The sequence below is a fragment of the Poecile atricapillus genome, chromosome 9 (assembly GCF_030490865.1).
Source record: "Poecile atricapillus isolate bPoeAtr1 chromosome 9, bPoeAtr1.hap1, whole genome shotgun sequence".
NCBI classification, from domain to species: domain Eukaryota; kingdom Metazoa; phylum Chordata; class Aves; order Passeriformes; family Paridae; genus Poecile; species Poecile atricapillus.
In genome coordinates, this window is record NC_081257.1 from 10851933 (window position 1) to 10873315 (window position 21383).

Here is a 21383-nt window from a genome sequence, read left to right on the forward strand (position 1 = left end):
ACTATTCTGATTGCCTCTTGAAGCTTTTCACAATTTCATTCTTCTACAAATGGCTCAGCTGTCTGGAAAAAGGCTGATTGTTTTTGTCAATTTCAGCATTGAGAAGCTCAGTAAAATACTCTTTTGATCTTCCTATAATTGTTTTAACAAAAATATATCTGCATTTCTGTGTTCATTCTTCAACTTTGATTTCTTCTCCTAGTGAAGTTGCAAATTAATCTGGCTCTATCAGTGTTGTCTTCGTTCATCTTCTCAGCTGCTCTGTGTGCGATCTGGCTTTAACATTATCTGATGAAAATAAAAACTTGGATAATTTTTTCCCCATGCTGCTGATTTACAAGCTTTTCCCAGGCCCTCTGTTGTCCAGTATTGGCCCTTCCTTTGTCCTCTGTATTACTGTTTGCTTTTGGATCTCAGCATATTTCATACTCACAGCATATTTCATTTGCTATGAGTATTTTCTGGAACCTCTAAGGACTCTTATAAAGCCATTCTTGAATTATTCCTCAAGAGCTGCTGTCCATGTTTTAGAAGAATTCTACCTGTACGCTTTTCTCAAATGGAATCCAAACATTTCATACATTCTATTTATTTCAGTAATTCTTTTGCCTTGCTCTATCAAGATGGTGCTTGTGACTTTGTGACCAACACTGCTGGTTGGTGATTCCACCATCCCTGATGGTTTTTTGCATCAGATACTTTGCCTAATATAATATTTTTTCCTGTTGAATCCCTAAGGGTATACTCCTTGTGCTTTTTGATGGAATCTGGTTTTACCTCTTTTTATTTCAGCTACCAAAAAAGCCCCAATATTCTAAATATCGTGAAAAATCCTTGTTTCCAAGGTCAAGCATTGAAAAAGTAGAAAATACCATTTAAGGTAGGCAGTAGATTATTTATATTCTGACACATTCTAATTATTTAATTATTTTTCTTTAGGCCTTCTGACCTAATGAATAGAGCAGACTTACTCAAAGGTTAAATCAGTACTGCATAGAAAAGAAAACTGTCCATAAAAAATACATATTTTTATGTTTAAAAAGTGAATTTTCCTATGTAATATTCAACTTTGTGTACCAGGGCTGTCTACTCAGAGTGTCCTCCAGGAAAAAACAACCCCTAGGTCTGATTTCTCTGATTCCATGCTGAAAAACCTATGTTGCTATGAAAAACTCCTAAAAACTGGAATTCTTTCAGGTTGGCTTCAGTTAAACACAATTTTTTGTTCTTAACTTTTCTGGATATAAGATTCTAAAATAATATAATAAAGATGTTCACTAGAAAAGGATCATTTACATAAGAAAACTGGGGTTTTTTGTTACATACTATTGCCAAAAGGTGGCAGTCTTTGTCCCCAAAATCCTGTGCTCTCTAGGAAATGTAATATATGGCAAACATAATTTATTCCTAGCTATACCAGATAATAAAAATTACTTTTTAAGCAGACATAGAGGGTAAAACCTCCTATATTTGAAAGTCTAAGGGTGACCTAGCCATAGTTATATTTTATTTTGACAGTGGAATGTTAAATAACGCAGCTTGGAAGGGAGCAGTGATGGGGAAAGAGAACTTCACATGTAGACTGCTAATGAGCAAGAGCTACTTAGGTCTCAGGTTTGGTTAGTGGCTGCAGTTGCTGCTAGGATCTGATGCCTTAGATCAGTAGGTTGCTGTGCTCATCAATCAACCCAATGAAATGAATAGAAACAATCCACTTCCATTAAAATTCATGGTCAAATTGTTGATTTTTGTTACAAGTGCTTCAGTTAGATCCAAGCAAAGCACAGATTGGTTTCTTACAAAATAGCCTAGAAAAGGCAACTGATGCTAAATGATAGCCTTACTAAATATGTGCAGAAAATTTGGCTAGATATTTTGTGGTTTAGTATTTCTTTAGGTTTTGTTGTTGTGGTTTTGGGGTTTTTTACAGTGAGAGCTGCTCAGGTTGTGAGGGGAAGATGGGATGAGGTTTTTGGTAGGGCTCTGTCAGACCTGTAGTAAAGCAAGGGCTTCTTCTATTTAGCTGAGGAAATACCTGAGTAGTCCAAGAAGCTAACAGTAACAGGTCAACATCTATTATATCATTGAGTTAAAAGTGAAAAAATGAAGGTGTTTTAGAACTTACCAGTGTTATACTTCTGAATTCCAAAGGGTGGCATGCAAATTGCTTGTCACCAATTGAAGACCATGGAAGGAGTGTAAACTGGGCTGCACCTTGTACTTATAATACATGCAATATCTCTGTATACTCTGTCTAATTTTCTGAATCCTTCTCCCAGGGTTTTTCAGTCAATGGTTATCTCAGATCTTCTGCCAATAGTTACAGCAGACCACTGAGATGTTTTCAGATGAAGGAAGTAATTTCTTTGTATTTTTAAAATTTTTATGTCTTTTATTGATGTTGGAGTACATTTTCTGGTTGTAGATAAATGCATGGTGGGAGAACCATTGGTGATGGGTGAGGGATTTCAGAGAGTAGAGGAAGCCAGCAGTGTGAGGTGGTTCAAAGTTCTGCTATAATCCAAGATAAATGGAGAGCTATTGTTATAATTTACTTGCTGCCTCTGCAAACTTAATAGTTTTTGTTGGCTTGGTTGTAGTCTTAGTTGTTACTTTTTGAACCTGCAGGTGTTGGTAGCTCTGTGAAGACTCAGTGTTCCCCAGGTGCATTTTAGAAGCATTTTGAGACTCAGGAGAAAAAAAAAATATTAAGAAAAATGGGAGTATTCTATGAAATTAGTTCCCTAGGTCATACCAAAATCTAGAGGTGTGTCAGACTTAATGGAAATTATGTGCTGTGTTGCATATTTTACTTCGTTTTCCAAATAAATCTGCATACGATAATTAAATGGTGAATGTTTCAGTTGATAAAAACTAATTAAGAGGTGAAAGTATAGCAATCTTTTAGTCACTAGGAGAATACAAGTTACAAGACTCTTCTTAATAAGGAACAAAACACCCACTGGATTTGAACTCATTACCTTTACAAAGCAAAGCAGATAAGGTTTTGACTATGCAATGCAGCCTTTCTTTTGGGTTTGGGAATTTGCAATTTTTCATTAATTACAAGGACAGTTTAATATTTTTCTTGCGATAGAATGAAAAATGCTACTATTACAAAAAATATTTATTTTTAAAAATAAGTAAATGCACAGGTGGGATGGAGTCTGTACCTGAATACAGGTTTGCCAGTCTGTATTTAATTATGGCTTTGGCAAAGTGAAGTCTACACTCTTTGGGACTTCAGCGTTAATCCATAGGGTACCAGCAAAATCTCTCAGGTACATGGAGTTGATGTCCAGTTACAAGGACAAGTCTGTACAAATGCCCACACCAGAGAGTTTTTCCAAAATGTCCAAAACCAAAAAGTTGCGATATGATATTTTTCTCCTTTTTTATACCAGACCAGCCAGACTATACTAAAGTATGAAAATACTAAATTATCACTTAGTCTGAAAGTTGATTTTATAATTATTTCCAGCATTCTCAGCAACCAAGTCTCCAGAACTATAAAGTATTGTTAAGGAGACCAAAGAATCTTGGAATTTTATCTTTGAACTTCATCTTTTTACAAGAGAGAAAGTGGGGGAAATGCATTGGTTTACTCATTTAAACATAACACTGATGTTCTTTTCATTAAGCCTGTGTAGCACTTCTGTGCTTGGGAACCAGCTCTTGAAATTGGCAGGGCTGGGGCCTTGACACAAGGTTTTTTTGAAATTCTGTTCCAGCTGGATCAAGTTTTTAGCATTTGGAAACTCTGCACACGGAGGCATATGGCCATTAGAAATGTATCACAGCAAGACTGTCTGCAAGTGAAATCTTTGAGAGTTCTTTGCACTGCGAATTTTCTGTACAGGGTTGAAGAAGACTTTCCCCCAGCTGGATTGTTACTTCCTTATTGCTTGAGGCAGCAGCAGGCAGGGGAAAGAGCGTCTTTCTCTCCTGAGGCACTGTCAGGGGCCCATGTGCCTTCTGGACCCAGGAGAGAGATCTCAGCTCCCTGGGCTCACACTGGGGCACTGGAAAATGGGAGGGTCAGCAGCCAAGGGGGTCTGCTGATGGCTTTAGGAGAGGCTGAGGAAGGCACTGCCACCAGGAGAGCAGAGACTGCAGAATAATGAGATCTTGGTCTAAAGAGACAAAGACAACAGAACTAGCCTGTGCAAGTGTAAGATACTCTAGATGTGCTTAATGAGAGTGCAAAGGGAATAGGGAAAATTGGAAATGGAAGTCGGCAGAGTGAGGAATTGGTAGGGACCTAGAAAAGACTGGTCATGAACATGCTTGACACTGTGAACACCAAAGCTGTTATGAAGAAGAAGAAATAATTGGTAGGTGCAACAGAAGTGAAGAGTAGTATGAAAAGCTTTAACTGTGGAGTTTGGGACACCTAATGTGATATTAATGAGCTCAGGCTATGGAGAGAGGATGGTAAAGAAATACAAGTAGGTCTAGGACTGTGCTCAGCAAGGGAAGGAACAGCACTAAGCCATGGCTGTTTGAAGGCAGAATTTGGTACTTCTAGTATTGAATCCACGCCTGTTTAACTTGAGATATAACAATGGATTTCTAAGTCTTTGGTGAATGCTTGCAAAATCCACTACTGATGCACTTAGAAATGGATGCCAACTGCCTTCTCCACATCTTCACAATAATGTTCTATTTCCCTGAATATCTGTCTTAGAGAATTCTACTTGGATGAGGAAGCTGAAAAATTTTTAGTTGAAAACTTGGTGTTTCATTTTCTTTCAGTTTTTTAGAATTTTCCTTTTCAGTTAATCTATTGGCAACTGACATCCTGACCCTGTGAGAATTAAAAACCAGTCCAAGGGACATTGCATTGCTTGGTTTGAAAGTGAAGACAAGGCTCTGTGCCGTGTGATCGAGTGCTGGGCTAGACAATGGAAGTAAGTCCCTGCAAACTCTGGAACTGACCTTTGTTTTGAGTAATAAATCTTGAGGGTTTTTTTTTCTGCTGTTGTGTGACAGTAATCTGGTTGGAAACTGAAAGGAGGACAGTATATCATGACTGGTTTGGTTGAAGTAGACCACAAATTGCACACTGAATTTAAATTAACCTGAGGGACTGAGCCTTAGTGCAGAGGTGAAGAAAAAGCTGAGTGAGGGAACAAAGCAAAGACAATTGATTTCACTTGGTTCTTCTAAACATAAACAGAACAGAAACACCTTGACTCATCCCAGGACTGCTGTCAGGACAAAGTGTTGCTTCAAGTTGCTTTCCCCTATTGTGTGAACACGGGAATATTTTCATTTCTCTTTAGCTCATTTGTGTTGCACATATGGGGTGGGATTCATCTCCCTTAGTTTCAAACATATCAGTTAAACATCTAGTGAAGAAAAGAGTGAAGGAAAAGTTCCAAAGGTCTTTCTGTATCTTATGAGCTATTTTAGAATGGAACATGCAGCACCTTTGGAATTTTCTGTCTCTACATGTGAAAGATGTTTAGGAAACTTCATTGGAGAGATGATTAACTTTGAAATAGATGAGGTTAGGTGAGATAAGTCCTGCCAAAGGAGAATTTTGCATTAAAAGAATTAGCATGAAAGCAGTTATCCCAAATCTTTCTCAAGCAAGACCTGCCAAGCATCCAGCAGTGGTGCTGAGAGCTGTCAGAGCTGAGAGAGAGCTATTTTTGCTCAGCCATGTACATCCTCACAGTCCTCAAATGCAGAAAAGACAGTCTGCCATTATCTAAGCAGGAGAGCAATTGTGACAGGCAGGTAAAGAATATGACCTATGGCACCCTAAATGTGTGAAAAATATTAATAAATCAGAAGTTTCAATATAGGAGAGGGGGAAAAGGATTACAGTGACACAGCTTAGTGTTGACAACGTATTTAAAGGTGTGTGTAAACAGCTGGGTCTAGGGACTCATACACAGGCCTGCTTCCCTTGCTGTTGGAAGGTGTTTTACAATATAACATTTTGATTAAATTTTTAAATTTATGTGGAAGAGAAAAACGCACTGGTTGTGAGTTATTCATTGAAAGTAAAATTTTACAAATTATATTGCCATGTTGCAAGTGAAATTAAAAGGATGCATAAAGGTATTGCCAAAGAATTACACAACCTTGAGTGGAAGCGTGGTTGGTGCAGAATGCTGAAGGATCTTCCTCTTGGCCCTGAGGCAGGAGAGGTGGCTGAAGGAGCTGGTTGTTGCTGTACCCCAGCCAGGCAAATCACATTTTAAATATCCCTGGAACAGCTCTAAGTTGTGTCTGCAGTTGAACTGATTCCTTGATGTCTGAGACATAGGGAATTAAAAGCATGGAATAAAACCCTATTTAGCACCTCATTCTGCTCTGTGCTAGACATAATAACATGGTAGGAGCAGATTTGATAATCTGCATATTTTATATCTGATATATTGGCTTTGAGCTGCCTTTGAGCGCTGAAGAACTTGGTAGAAGCCAAATGTGTTATCTTCCTCATATGGAGTCTTCCTTCAATGCCCTGGCAATCTCCAGATGCCATAATTAAATATAGGGTTGGCCTAGTTAAGTAGAAATGCATCTAATTACTCCAGGATTGTCTTAGCCACTGTTATGCAATGTGTGAATTTCATGTACTTTAATCCACTTACAGTTTCATTTCTGTTTTGTCCAGCACTGTGCCAAGCTGAACTCTTGTTGCTTCAAAAAACCAGCTAGCACTCTAACAACAATCAACCTGAATATCTGCCAGTTTTCAATGAATATAAGTGGATAATTGAAGTTATTTGCGATAATTTAATATGCTAAGCTTTTAATTTATTTTTATCCTTTATTTATAATTTCTACTTTGATTGTGCTTTGCTACACTTAGTGTGGCTGAGCATTGTCTGGCTGGGTTGCAGTGGAATTTGCTAGTAGTCACAGAGCAGTCAGCTTTTGTATGGCACTAGTTGCAAGCACCAGGAATTTGAGTAGCAAGGTAACAGGCACTAAATAGTTTTCAGCGCATCTTAGTCACAGCAACAGCAATTTTAGTGCTAAAATTTCCTGGAAAATACCACACAGTTGAGGAGAACAATCTGGGGTATAAAATACACTGCCAGGCTTTCTGAAAAGAGAAAACCTGTGTTTGTTTGTGTGTCCCCATCCTCAAGGATTGAACCTCCAGTCTGGTGTTATTGTCCTGTCAAAAGCCTCCTGAGAGGAGCAAATATTCCTCCAAGGTCAGCATCAGTGTCTGATGTTTCTCCAGGGCTTATGGCAAACATGTGCAAAGCTTTTTGGGATAAAACATTGAGATTGGGAAGCTTGTTTGCATGTCAGGGAATTTGTTGCTGTCTGACATGATACTGGGTTTGGGCATGGGAAACAAAAGTGAGACTGAGGAACAATGTCAAAATCTCTCTTGGCTTCTTTACCTTGTCCAGTAAATGAGCTGCGAAAGGAGCAAACCCTGGAACCCTGAGGGGAGCAGGGAGGACCTGCAGCAGAATTAGCACCATGCCAGAATATTACCTAAGCTCACTTAATGCTAATAAATTTTATTCTTTCTCAAAACAGCCTGGCCTTTTCAGAAGTTTTCAAAGCACCTGCAGCCTTACAGATTTCCTGGAGAGGAAAAGCCCCTTTTTTACATCTGAAATGAACCCCAAAATGGGGAAGTCACAGGAAGGTACCTGGGTAATGTTTTTAAAGTTTAGTGATCTATTGCTGAGTGCTCCCACATGCACGGCGTAGGCTTCTCACAGAGAAGCCGGTGAAAATTGCTGTGATGATGGAAACACAATCTCATTTCTCTCCCAGGAATACTTTCAACTGCTGAACTATGTTTAAATAGTTATCTGGCAGCATTTTAGGAAATATTTTTGGCATATTCACAGCTCAATTACTGTAAATTTTGACTGGAAATTAGACATGCAAATCAGTAGTAAGGTTATTAAAATGGCACTGACTATTCCACCTGAAGAAGGGTAACTATTGGTAGTTGTAAGTATTTTCTGCACACAGAAGAGTGATATTTCAGCATACAGAATGCTGCTGGTTTTTTGGCTGGTAATGTACCAGAAACCTTGCTACAAGATATTAAAGAAATAGGCTTTTAAAAACAGGCATAGGTTTTCCTTTCTTGTTATCTGCTGGCTTTCTTTACAAAGCTCATTATATTTGATTAAGATAGAAATCTTGGTTACAATTCCATACGTAGGAGTCAGAGAGACGAGCCTGTTAAAGTTACACAGATTATTATTATTATTATTATTTTCTTTCAAAACACATCTCAAATCAAGCTCGAAGTTATATCCAAGTTTTTTAGGAACCTCAAAAAGATCTGATGCCATGGGAAATAATGAGAAAGCTTGTTTGAGTTCAGGGCTATTTTTTGCTGTTGGTTGAATGCATTTGATGCTAGAATATAAGAACAGCCTACAGGTTTGTCTATGCTTCTATAATGACTGTCATATGCCAGTGCATTTTCTGAATGAAATGTTATTAAATTGATATTGTGGAATATAAACTATTTATGTTACGGACTGAGATGATACCAGTACCTAGCTGATACTAGTTAGAATTTAATTAGAGCCATCTTCAATCCTTTGCTGTGATTTGTAACAGTTTGGTTTTGAGAAGAGCAATTTTGAGAAGTATTTCTGGTTTTATGTGTTGCAATTGGTTCATCCTAGAAAAATAGAAAGGAAACAATGAAATACAATTTTTTTTTTTTTAAGATTTTGTGGCTGAAAAGAGAGAAAGGCATAACTTCAGTCAGCATTTATGGATAAAAGATTAGTAAGCCTCTACAGTTCAGGAGTTCAGAAACTGTTTCTGAAAAATTTGGTTATGCTTAGGAATTTATTTAATCTGACTTCAAAATGGGATTCTAATGAAGAAAAATCATTGAGAAGTAATCTGAAATCCTTAAAAAGAGCATGAAAGGAGAAAAGTTCTCAGAAGCTAATATAACTGCCCAACCCTCTGGATGTTTGTATGATGTTTTTTTCTTGAAATTGTTATCTGCAACTTTTATTTTCACCTTTCTTTCCATTTCTGTTCCTTTCCCTCCTTAGTATTTCTGGGATTCTTTTTGTGCCTCATCCGTTCTGTTTCACCTTTCCTTTGCTCTGTCTATAACAACCTAACTTGAAAGAGAATTTATCTGGGAATATCAGTTCACTCAAATTATAATACCATTTTTCCAAGAAAATGACCGTATTAGGTAACTTGAGAGATAGCTCAGTGATTTATTAAAAAAGTAAAAAATTACTATGAGGTAACAAACATTTATTTTTCATCTCTCAAGTTTTTCTATGTTATTTATGATATCAGTTCCACTGACTGTACATTCAATAAAACATTGACCTTATGTTTTGGTGACCATTTTGAGGTTTTTTGTGGTTATGTTATTTGTTCATCTCCTGCTTCATGCCCTTTTTTTATCCATATTGCGTTGTGATATCCTGGGTCAGGCAGTTCATCTTTCTCATATTTATGTGTATTGGGAAAGTTCTAAGGATTAGTTCCTTTACTGGGGGGACCTCAAATGAGCTGTGCCTTAGAACATTAATAATTGCTTTATGTAAGATTGTGGGCTGCCCTTGACCTGCCTGTTTATGTGCACACAGACACTTTCCCACATTTAGGGCTAAATTTTTCTAAAAGAAACCTTGAATGGTGTGAGTGTACCAATTCTCACTCTGTGTTAATAATTCATTCCATGTTAAGTGCATGCAGATATCTCACAACTCCCTTCAGGATAACCACAGCTTGGGAAGCATTCACTTGCTACAGCAAGGATTTGAGAGTATGGCTACTCAAATGAAAATATATTGGCATTTCTATTAAGAGTGTCATTATAAACTATTAAGCTAAAATTGCTAATTGTGCTAATGTTGAGACTCATTGCTAGATAACTGCTCAGTCACTAAAATATTTTAAAACAGATTTTTTGCCTCCATATAAAAAACTTGCAGTATTACATGTGGTTTTTATGTTTTTGCCTGCAGAGTGTAAAGGAATTTCTTCCATTGTGCTTCATCCCTTTGGGGACCTCTTTAAAAAAAAATCCAACCAAACACCCCCTACCCTCCCCAAAACACAACAAAACCCCCTGAAACATTTGTATTCAATTTCTTCATTCCAATATAATTTGTGCATATTCACTAATATGTCATTTTGTGGAGTTGGGCTTATTATTGGCTCTCCTTTTCTGTAGCTCTCCCTGATTTCTCATGGTTTCCTTCATAATGGTGTTGAGATACTTAAAGCAAACTGTGGCTGAAGACTGATACATAGAAAATACTGCATGCTTGTAATTTTTTCATTTCATGGGCCAAAAGTTTAATTTTTATTTAGTTTTGTGAGGGTAAAGCACAAAACATGCTTACATATTTGCTTCTACAGCTTCAAGGAAAAAATCCCGTCAGTAGACACTTCACTTCTTTGTCATTGAGTTTCTTGTAGAGAATGTTGCTGAAATGTACATTAAAAAAGAAAAAAGTAACAACTGAAATCTTAATGAATAATTCAATAAAATAACAAGCAGTACTTTTCATTTCTGAGCTGCCCTTGTTACCAGATGTTTCTACTATTGCACATCTAATGCTTCTCTAGTTATTTCTTACGCGTGGGGATAAATCTTAGTTTAAATTTATTTCACTGAGGCAAAAATGTAATTGAAACACATTGGGATCAATACAAACTATATAAGAAGCCATGAATTATTTTTCTAGCCTGCTAGGTACTAATATCTAATATCACTGGTATCTCAAGAAATACTATAATAATTTTTCTTTTGATGATTAAGTATCTCAGCACAGAAAGAAAAACAGGGTTTTCTTTTCCTTGTATTCTTTTCTGTATGAAGAATTTTTTTGATCCTTTCACTTTTTTACTCTCAGACTCATCAGTCATGAACTTTTGTATCAGGTGAGCATAGAGTAGTAATACACCTATGGCTCTATAATAAGGAAAACACATCTGCAGTAATGCATTGAATTAGAGTAGTTATTTTACATAAAAGGCCTTTTTCATGTTTGAAAAATGAGGGTTATATTTGTAAAATCCTTTCAGTGGGTCACTAGCATGCTGAATAGAGATGGGCTGCTGAGAATGTTCAAATGTGTGTGGATTTGTTTCAGTTGCTATAAGGCTTCCCCCTCAGAGGAAGAAATTTGTGTTACTTCCCTTTTTAGAGTCTAAAGACAAAAATTAGTGGCTCAAATGAGTGTTCATTAATGTTTCACACTGCAAGGTCTGCTCTTGCTAATATTCAAAGAGTTCAGGAGTAGTGGGAACGACACAGAAGTTCACAATTTCATTTGAAATGTCTTCCAGGGATTCCCCCTCCTGCAGTGGGTTGGGATGTGTTGTTATTTTTGGGTTCTTTTACCCCTGTATGTAGGAAGGTGAGCTGGGATATTTTGCCAGTTTGGCTCTGGTTTGATTTGCCCAGTGCCAGAACCAGTCCAGCCCAGTTCCAGTTTGGGTCAAATGGGTTTGCTGTGACCAGCTGGGTTTCCACAGGACAAGATGTTTAAAGCTGGAGCCAGTCAGGTGTCAGGGAGGGCTGTGGTGACCTTTTGCTTCTCTGTATCAGCCGAGCTACCAGGAGCATCTCCCATTTCTAATTGTATGGTTGAGATTGCAATTCTGCACCAAAGGGAAGTCTGGAGAGCCTCCCCACGGGGTGTGCAGGGCATGAGGGGGCAGAAGCCCAGCAGGAACCCCGGGTTTTGGGGCTGGTGCTGGCTGTGGGTGAGCGTGGGGGAGATGGGATGGAGCAGCGAGGAGGGGCTGGGACTCGCTGCTGCTCCGAGAGCCCAAACCCTCCCTGCAGCCACCACAGCTCTGCTCAAACTGTCAGCATTCTGCTCAACCATTTGTTCTGCATTGGCAACCAGAATTATTTTTCTTGGTTCAGTTTCCATTATAGCTCAAACTTTATAGCAATCAATATGAATTCTGATTTCATTTTGATTTATATCCAAAGACTTGATAAATGTGCAAACTGTTATGAAAAGGGAGAAAAAATGTGTGCATGGCTGCCCACTCTGCGTATTCTTAATGAGAGTCTGGACCTCGCTTTATGATGTAAAATATGTGAAAATATCTATGTGTACCAGTGTCTGATAGAGCAAAGAAAATAAAAGACACAGAGTATTCTTTGTTTGATTTTGGCTTGGATATATATGAATGCTCAGGTAGATTAAATGAGAACTAGAAGGAGTCTCTTCCATGGCTAAAATACTCTGAAGTATAAAGAACCCTGAGCAAAACCTTAGAAAGGGTATAATGCCATTTCCCAATAGAAAATCTCCAGCAAATCCCTCTATGAATTAAATGGCTCAGGTAGCTGTTTTTTGGTGCAACTGTGTTTTTTTCCTGTCAGATGATAATGGTGAGGAACAATTACTACTACAAGTTCTGGATATTGTTAAGAGGGCAAAAATACTATTGAATTGCTGCCATTCAGTAAATGTTACTTTGTAATTGCAGAAAAATCTTGTGGTAATGTACCACATTAAGGCAGTATTTCAGTATGCTCTGTAAACAAACCTAGTCTCTGTTTTTCTTATCATTTATAGTTGATGTGTAACTTAGAAATTCATTTTTATGTCAGTTTCTTGAAATCAAGTGCATTAGGGAATACCTCCTGTTTTGATGTTAAGGAAGATTTGAAGAGGGCTCCTATGTGCAAAATAAAGTCCATGTGAAATCAACTTTATTTTTTTCTCTCAAAAATAATTTCAGAATGGGAGTTACGGGAAGCAGAGCACTGGTGAAAAAGAGACTTATTTATTTATTTATTTATTTATTAATAGGTGAGCTGTTTTTAGAGTTTTATACCACCAACAATGGGTATTGAGGGTTAAAAAAAGTATTTCTTTTTTTATATCTGGATCATTTATTTCTATTCAATGAATATGAGAGCAGTTAAATTGCACAATGCATAAACAATCTCTGCTTTCCACCAGGTTATAAAGTTGTTATCCATTATTTCAAAACACGCCTTTTTTTCCTTTTCAGCGCCTTGTTGAAGCTGCAGAAGATGCGTACCTGAAACATGAATTTGATGCTGACTTACAGGTAGTAAATAATTACTTTCTTGGATGTTTATCATCAGAGTATATATAATGTTTTATACAATAGCCTGCTTGAAGAGCTGCTATAGAAAGCCAAACATGTAAAAGAAGGATGCTGATTACAGAAAATGGAATTAATGAAGGTTGGCTCAGTATTTTGACAGGTTATGTAGTTAGTGCTTGTGTGTTGGGACACCGAGCAGGTGGATTTTGCTCTTTCAGAGATTTCATTTAAATTCCCTTGCATATCCGTGCAGGTCACATTTTTAACCACAGCAATTAGCCTCGTGTTGTGCTGCTGCAGTGTGCTGGTAAGGAACTGCTCTGCGAGAGTGGAATTTGCAGATGGGGTGGGACCCAGAGGGATGGGATTAGCATCTTTGATTTGTGCAAGTGGTTTGTGTTTGGATCTGTGTCCCGAGCAGACGCTGGTTTTTCCTAGGAGCCTTTGGAGCTGCAGCATTGTTGTGTGCTGCCCTTAGGCACAACAGGGGAGGGAGCAGCACCGTGGCAGCTCACAGCCAAAAATGTTTAAAACAAAAGCCTTTGCCCAAATAAGACACATAATTAAAAAAAACCCACAAACAAACCAAAAAATAAAAAAATTATTTTAGAAACCAAGTAATTTAACCTGACATGGAAAGTTTAACAGAAAGTCTTACTCAATAGATGGGTAAATACCTCCTTATCTTTAATTGAATTCCTCTATCGATTGTTTCTTGAATGCCATGTTAGGTGGAGTTTTGTCTACTTTGCCTCTACCTAGTTTTAATTTTAAAACCTTCTGTGAATATTTGCCATAAGTCTATTTAAATTTTGGGCTTAAAGAATTAAAGGAAACAGAGACTTTTTCCATAGACATTTTCCCATACATGTATCTAAGAAATAACAGATCTGTTAAGATCTGTTTTCAGATTTTGGCCTGGTTACTTCCAGTAATCACAAACCACTTTATTTTAATGACAGTATGATGCAAATTACTGATTTCTATGCAGAAAGGAATGAAAAATAGGGTCAACTTATCAGAACCAAGCATAAAAAATTTAAGTTTAGAAAGCAGTGATACTGAGATCTGTGAGCCCAGGTTGGAGCAAGGATAAAACAAACCCACTGAAAATGATAATTCACATTATTGTTGTATATTTGAGGAGTGCTGGGTTCTGTATTTGAATGCTTTAGAGTTCTATTATACTCCAGCCTTGTAGAAGTGTGCTGTGTTTCATTTTATTGAACTTTAAGCCTTGGAGAAATAGGAACTATTGTCTGAATAAATCAGAAACACACTTTATAGAAGATGTTTTAGAGGGCTGCAGTAAATGCTTCTTCACTGCAGAACAGTTCTCACTTTGACAAAGTCCTTCATTTGCTGAGGCTCTGGTGATATTAACACTTTCAGGAAGCCAGTTAAAAGCCATTTGTGTCAGCAGCATTAACAGGACAATCAAATCTTTGTATGGAGCTCTGTTGTTTATTACTGTCACGGTCCATTAAAGCTAATCAATTGTTAATCTGGGTTTCAGCGACCCCTTTGCAACCCTTGCTGGGTGATTGTTGTTCTTTATCAAAAATCTCATAATACCATCTGCTCAATACAAAGTAATGGCCAGGATGATTTGATAGTGTACATTCAAGTGGAAGGGGACAGAAGGCTTATATAATGTACGGTGTGTACAATTCTGCCATCAAAGACGAATTTTTGGCATTTGAATTGCTTTGGCTGATGTGTGGAGGGCAGGATTAAATGCTTTGAATTAGTGACATGTGATACAGCACCAGCCTGTGCTCTTTGTGCTCAGATATTCTGGAAATTCAGAAAGCACATTTATAATTATTATTAACTGAAATTTGGCCTCCTGATCTTTTACTACCTCTGTGCTTGGGAGTGTGTTTCCTAAGATATGAACTGCCTTGTTATGGTTCACAGAAACACTGTGGTGGATTTGGTCTTCTGTGTCCTGAGGACAGCATAGATAATATTAGTACATAAAAATGATAAAAGGGAGAAATAAAATAATATTAATATTTTTATTGACTGAAGAAAAGCGCCAACTTAAAGCAAATAATAACTGTAAGAGTTCACCTTTTAGACTGCTGGTATTCTCTTCAGCAATGCTGAAACTGTATTACTTGGTTACACTAAACCTGATCCCTTCTGGGCATTTTTCTTAGTAACGTTATTAGTTTTGTCCTTAGTTATTCCATAGGTATTCTAATCAATACACTGTAATTCTGTGTAATGGTCTAAGCACTCAACTATCTATCCTTGAATTGAATCTATTGGCACCACCTGCCTTGTAGTTCTAAACATAAATAAAATTCCCAGAGAATTGAAAGGAATAAATCAAAATGGGTGATGTGATGTTTAACTCATCAGCATTACATGTTTGAATAATGGCCAAACTATGAATCACTGAAAGCAGTCTTTAAAGATTTACCTTGCAATATTTGGGGTTTGGGAGACTTTTTTCCCTTTTCTGTTAGGGATGTGAGGTTATAAGGAAATAACTATCAAAATACTACCTATATTTGAGTCTCAGGCCAGGGTTTTCTTACCTCATGGGTATGGGTGCAAGTCATTCTGTGTTATTAAATACTGTTTTCAAGTAAGTGTAATTTCTTTAGTCATGCCTAATGTATTTGGGGATGTAAAACAAGTTACCATTTGTATTATTACAGCAAGTTGCCCTGTCACAATATATTCACAGGTGTAAAGAATTGCTTCAGTTCCTTTAGATGGGAATGTCTCTGTGCTCACATTTGCTTAAAATTGTCATTCCCCTGATTTTTAACATAACATTTTAACATTAACATTTTTAATTTTAACATAATGGGAAACCCCCAGCACAGAGGTCAACTGCCATCCTCATATACCCAGCAAGAGTACAAGAGTATTGGCTGTTGCAGGCTTTGATTCTACAACTTTCCTTTAGTTTTCTTGGCTTAGCCATTTGCCAGAGGAAAAAAAATGGAGAACGATAATAAAAGAGGATAACATCTTCTGTTAGGAGATGATATATTAAAAAAAATAAATAAATTAAAATTATTTATAATTATTGTTAACTGAATTTTTTCCTCCTGATCTTTTACTACCTCTGTGCTTGGGGGTGTGTTTCCTAAGATGTGAACTGCCTTGTTATGGCTCACAGAAACACTGGTAGGTTTAGTGTTCAGAGCCCTGCAAGAGGCTCTGAAGTGGAAAACTCTTCCCTGGAGCTGCCCTGTACGTAAGAATTTGTTGCATATGCAGCTGATACAACCACATAGGTTTAGAGGCTCTCTCCTCCCACCACACTTCATCAAAGCACTGGAGGCCAGACTTTTGAAGGGTGAAACCACACCAAGGTGACGGGCAGCTGCTGCCTCCTGCAGTGGGTGGTGGAGCAGCCTCAGCAGCAGCCTCTGGGCTGGGGTGGATCCATGTCCCTGGAACTGAGCTCTGTGCACACAAACCTGGACACAGGGACAGCAGGATCCCCTGGCAGGATGGACTCTGTCTGGGTTTCCATCATCTCAGGAGGTGGATGCTCAGCTGTGGGGCTGGTGCCCATTGAATTCTCAATGCGGCACTAAAGATAACTTGCGCTTTGTTTCTTACAAACAAACAAAAAACCCCATTAATTTTAGAAGAAAGATTTATAAAAACTTAGTTCCTATCCAGTTTTAATACTTCTGACCCCAGTGACAGGAGGAAGTCATATAAAATTTTGTCATGCTACTTATTCATTTGCTGACTGATTTCACTACAAATACACATCTGTAGGGTAGTTCTTTCATTTTCTCTGTGTTAATTAAGTTCATTAGTTCATTTGCTTTACATTCCTGCCGAGTTTTCTCTGCATGAGTGTGATGTGATGATAAAAAAGCAAGGTTATTTCTTTCTGCTAGAATCAAAGCTAGTGCACAGTTGGTGCACCAGAATTACCAAATTTTATTTTGCTGATTGTCGTTGTAATTTTACTTCCTGCATAAGATAGGAAAGGTTTAAGTGTCAATGTGTTAAGACTGTTGACCTTATTCCAGTTCTATGCCCAAAGACTAGAAGAGGATTAATCAAATAGTTTTTAGGAAAAGATTTGTTTCTTTTAAGAATAATCTTAAAGTTAATTCAGTGGGATAAAAAAGGAATACTGTTGTAAGGCTGTTTTTCATTATTCATTTTTCTAAGATCTATAACATATGTCTGGGCCTTACAGAAAAGGTTTACAAAACTATACCAGAGTTAGGTACCTGACTGCCAGATTTTGCTGTCTGTTAACTCTAAATTGCATTTTGTGTCCTTGAAAAATCACATCCTTACTCTCAGACTATGTGTGTTGGCTACATAAAAAATCTTGTGAAATCAGCAGATGAATAGTTAAGGGGTTTCTAGTGGTTTACACATGTGAACAATGTACTTTTTTATACGTATTTTGAAAAATCTACAAAAAGTAAGACTTCAGATGTTTAGGAGAAAGCACAAAAGAGGTAAAAGAGGTAAAAGAGGTCTGAGGAACACAATTAGTCCAGTTCATGTGGTTTACAGCTTCTAGGTCTAATCCTCCAACTGTTAATATTACTCAATAGTTTATTATTTAAGAGGAGCTGCCTGACTTTTTCTGTCTGACTTTTCTAATTTAATCTAATCTAATTATTTCTGACTTTTTCTAATTTTGCAATTTAGCTGTTATATATGGAGCTTAAATATAGACATAAAATCATAAACTAAATTGATGCTACTTTAAAAAAAAAAAGTGACCTAGACGTTTATTTAGTATATACTTAGTATTTTCCAGGCAAAAATTTATAAGGATGGATTATTAAATTCTTAGGGATTTAATAAAAATTTAAACAAATAGATAATAAAGACATTGACATCAGGTACTGAGAAATAAAAGGACAAAAGATAACTGAGAACTGAGCTATTCCACATAATCTTATGAAACTCCTATTGTAACTCATGCATTACTTTTATGTTAGTACTTCAGACAAGTCTGTTTGTGTATTTATCTCACTAGTATTGCATGAGACACGTGATAACTAGATTTAGTCTATTAATATTTTTCTGGCTGTTAGAATTATGCCCTCTGAAGTCAGCTCTTGAAGGGTCCTGAACATCCGCAATGGGAAAGGGAAGCCTGTTGGACTTGAAGCACTTGTTACCAGCAAATGAAATGACTTTTTGAAAAGTGCATTTGCAATAGCAGTGCAACATCTGAAATTTGACGTACTTCATGGATTATTTATCCAAGCTGCTTATTTTCTACATCAGAATTCCGTCTGTCTAAACTCCAAGCCTGGAACAGCCTAAATTCCTTTTCAGATTTTCCTTGACACATTTTGCAGGCCCATGTGCTCCCAGCTCTGTTTGGGTGGGATGTGGACACTGCAGCTGGAGCTTCCAACAAGGCAAGAGGAGGAAGAGATCCCTAGCTCACACAAATCTAAGCTGTAAACTTCTGCACAGCTCCTTCAGAAGTAGTTGCAGAGCGCTACAACCTACACATCTGTAAGATCTGCCTCTGGAGCTCTTTACTGAGGTGCTTCACCCAGGCTCTGCTCTCAAGGGGTTCGTCTCCATCTCACTCTGACACTTGGCTGGATACAGCTAGGGTGTAAAATGCTGCCAGGACCTGCAAAGGTGTGGTTCTTATTCTGAATAGTCTGAATAGCATGAATTTTTCCATACCAATCAAAAGATAAGGGAGATTAAGGGAAGACAGTAAGCATAGAATTTAGAATGTCCTTAAAAACTGACTGCTCCACCAAAGGCCTAAACTCTTAAGAATTACAGGGAAGTTTAAAAGCTAAATGGAAGGAAAAAGTGCACAGAAATGAGTGTCTAGTGAGCTAATGAACTACAATGCCCAGCAGGCCACATTTAAATCATAAAAGCATCAGTTAGTTTTTCCTTTGGTATTTTTTTCTTTCATAAAATCCTTTTTTTTTTTTTTCCTGAAAGAGATAAAAGATTCCTCTTTGAAGTTCTTAGTTTTGTATTATTCTTATTGATTTCTGTGAGCTTAGATTAAGGACTTCCCAAATGCTTTAATACCGCAACAATTTGATTTTCAGATTTTTAGCCCTTTTAGTTGAGAACATTTTAGCTTGTCTATTCTTTCCTATTTATTTGTTGAGGTTGCCAAGAGGAAAATTGAAATATATTGAAACTATCAAGACATCAGTGAATTCAGACGTAACTGGTTAAAAAATGCAGCAGAATTCATGCACAAAGTAATCTGCAGAGGAAGACTTCCATCTGGCCTTCACTCTGCATGCATGGCAGGGAATAAGTATCAGAAAGAGAGTCCAGAGAAAGAGGGGCCATGCACCTTTTTGGTTATTTTAATTTCGAAGCTTTTATGTTTTCTGACTCTGTGACAAGTGAAGAGAAAAAGAGAAACAAGGTTCTGTGAAGCCAGGCTAGCAATATTTTAGCTCATCTTCTAATGATAAATGACTTCATTATTTTTTTGCACTTTGGAGTTTTGTAGTTTGGGGATTTTTAAGCACTGAGAGAATATTTTTGATATTTTAAGACAATTATGATCAGTGGATAATTTATATTACTTTTCCTCCTTCCACGCATTTATCGTGTTAGGGATTATGTTCTCTTACTACAAACAAATCAAATGTAAATAACTAGAGTGTTTTTATTTTTGTTTGTTCATAACTTCTGTTGACACGGAGTGACTGAGCACAGAAGAGCAGGGTTTAACTCGCTGTCTCAGAAGCAGAGAGGCAGGAGAGATGATTTTTCAGCTATTTGATTTTGCCGCAGTTCTGCCTTATGTTATAGATGGGCGGTGCGATGGTTGGCTCCCACAATTAGGGGATAAATATTGTATGTTAAGAGCAGCTTTATTGATGTACGGTTACATTATTGTGATTTGTTGTTTGGATGTCCCCTGCTCTCCCCACAGTCCCTTTTCCCCGCAGGGTTGCCCAGGGCGAGCTTTGGTAGCCGGGCCCGTGAGGGAGGGCCCGAGGCTGGGGCAGCTGGGATGGGCAAGGCTGGCACGGGGGCGTGGCACAGCCACACCTGGCCTCCAATCACAATGCAAGAAAGCAGCAGCCTCCACCAATGAGCGGCGAGGAAGAGTTGACTGACAGGCACTGGGGGGGCCGGGGCTGCCTGCGGCGCCCCCCAGGACTATAAAAGGTGGAGCAGCCATTTTGTACATGAGCTGGTGGCTGCTGGGTCACCAAGCGCGCTGTTGTTTTTATTTCTTTGGTTCTTCCTTGTATTTTGTTAAGGTCTAATAAACCTTTACAATTTTAAGACTGAGGGTCGTTTCTTACATTTATAGAATTCCAAACAGAACAGTAATTCTCTGCCTGTCTGGTTCAATAGCTAATCCTGTCTACATGGGGATTGACAGCAGTGGAACCAGCAGCTCTGGTCTGAATTTGTTGCTGCAAATAATGTTCTCTGTTTCTGAGGAAATTTGGCATGGATTTCTGGAGGTTGGTTTTTCTCACTCCAGCTACAGGACTTGTCCTCTTGGTACCCTTAAGCCAGAAGTAGTTTCCAGACATTTCTGGATTTATTCTTGCCAACCTCTCGCAGAGCACCAGTCTCTATCTGAAGTGTGTGAGGTGTGTGCTGAAGAACACTCTATAAATACAGTTCTACCCATCAAATATGGACACAATCCTTTTGCCTCATGATACCTGCTGTAAATAATTGCAGAAATCTGAAACCTGGAGTTGTCAAAGAACTGTATGACTGGGCTGATAATGCTGTTTTTCATGAGATTTTAACTCTTACATTTATTTGGTTCTTTATTATGTTTGCTTGCTACCAGCAATAAGAAGGAAATAGTTTTATCATCCCATGAGTGTTTTCAAAATTGCAAGTTCTCTGATTAAATATTGAGACACCCCAAAGGTTTTCCTGAGCAAGTGAAACCTCTGCTTTGGGGCAACTCATAATCACATAGGTGGGGCTCTCAGGATATGAGCAACCTGTTCAAATTGCTTCTCTAGTGAATATTAAATTATTTGTATTATGTGAAACATTCAGTAGAAGAGTTAGTGAGAAACTCAGCTCAGAAAAGCCTGATGGATGGGGCAGTTGTTTTGGATCTCAGATGCACTAGTCTGAGTGTCTCTCCTACTTGATTCAGAGGATAGCTTTTGAACAGCAGCATAAATATTTTCTTTTTCTGGCACAATTCTGCAAAAAAGAAATGTGTTTTCCAAAACTAAGAAGATTAACAGGTCCCATCTAAAAGCACCAACAAGATGGAACAGAAAGTATTCACATACAGATAGTACCTATACAGTTTTTCCTTTCCCATTCTCAAGTCATTAATTATCTCCAGGTTGCTTTTTTATTGCTCTTTGTATGCATCTTGTAAGTATTAGAGA

The 21383-nt window shown here is 37.8% G+C and overlaps 1 protein-coding gene across 1 annotated transcript in view; it reads left to right on the forward strand.

The window, feature by feature from the left end:
• The window catches only part of CACNA2D3 (calcium voltage-gated channel auxiliary subunit alpha2delta 3), a 388427-nt gene that overhangs the window by 108696 nt on the left and 258348 nt on the right, over positions 1 to 21383 (forward strand). Inside the window, exon 4 of the mRNA XM_058844987.1 lies at positions 12979 to 13038. Within this exon, the coding sequence (XP_058700970.1) occupies positions 12979 to 13038 (60 nt within the window). The remainder of the gene's footprint in view (positions 1 to 12978; positions 13039 to 21383) is intronic.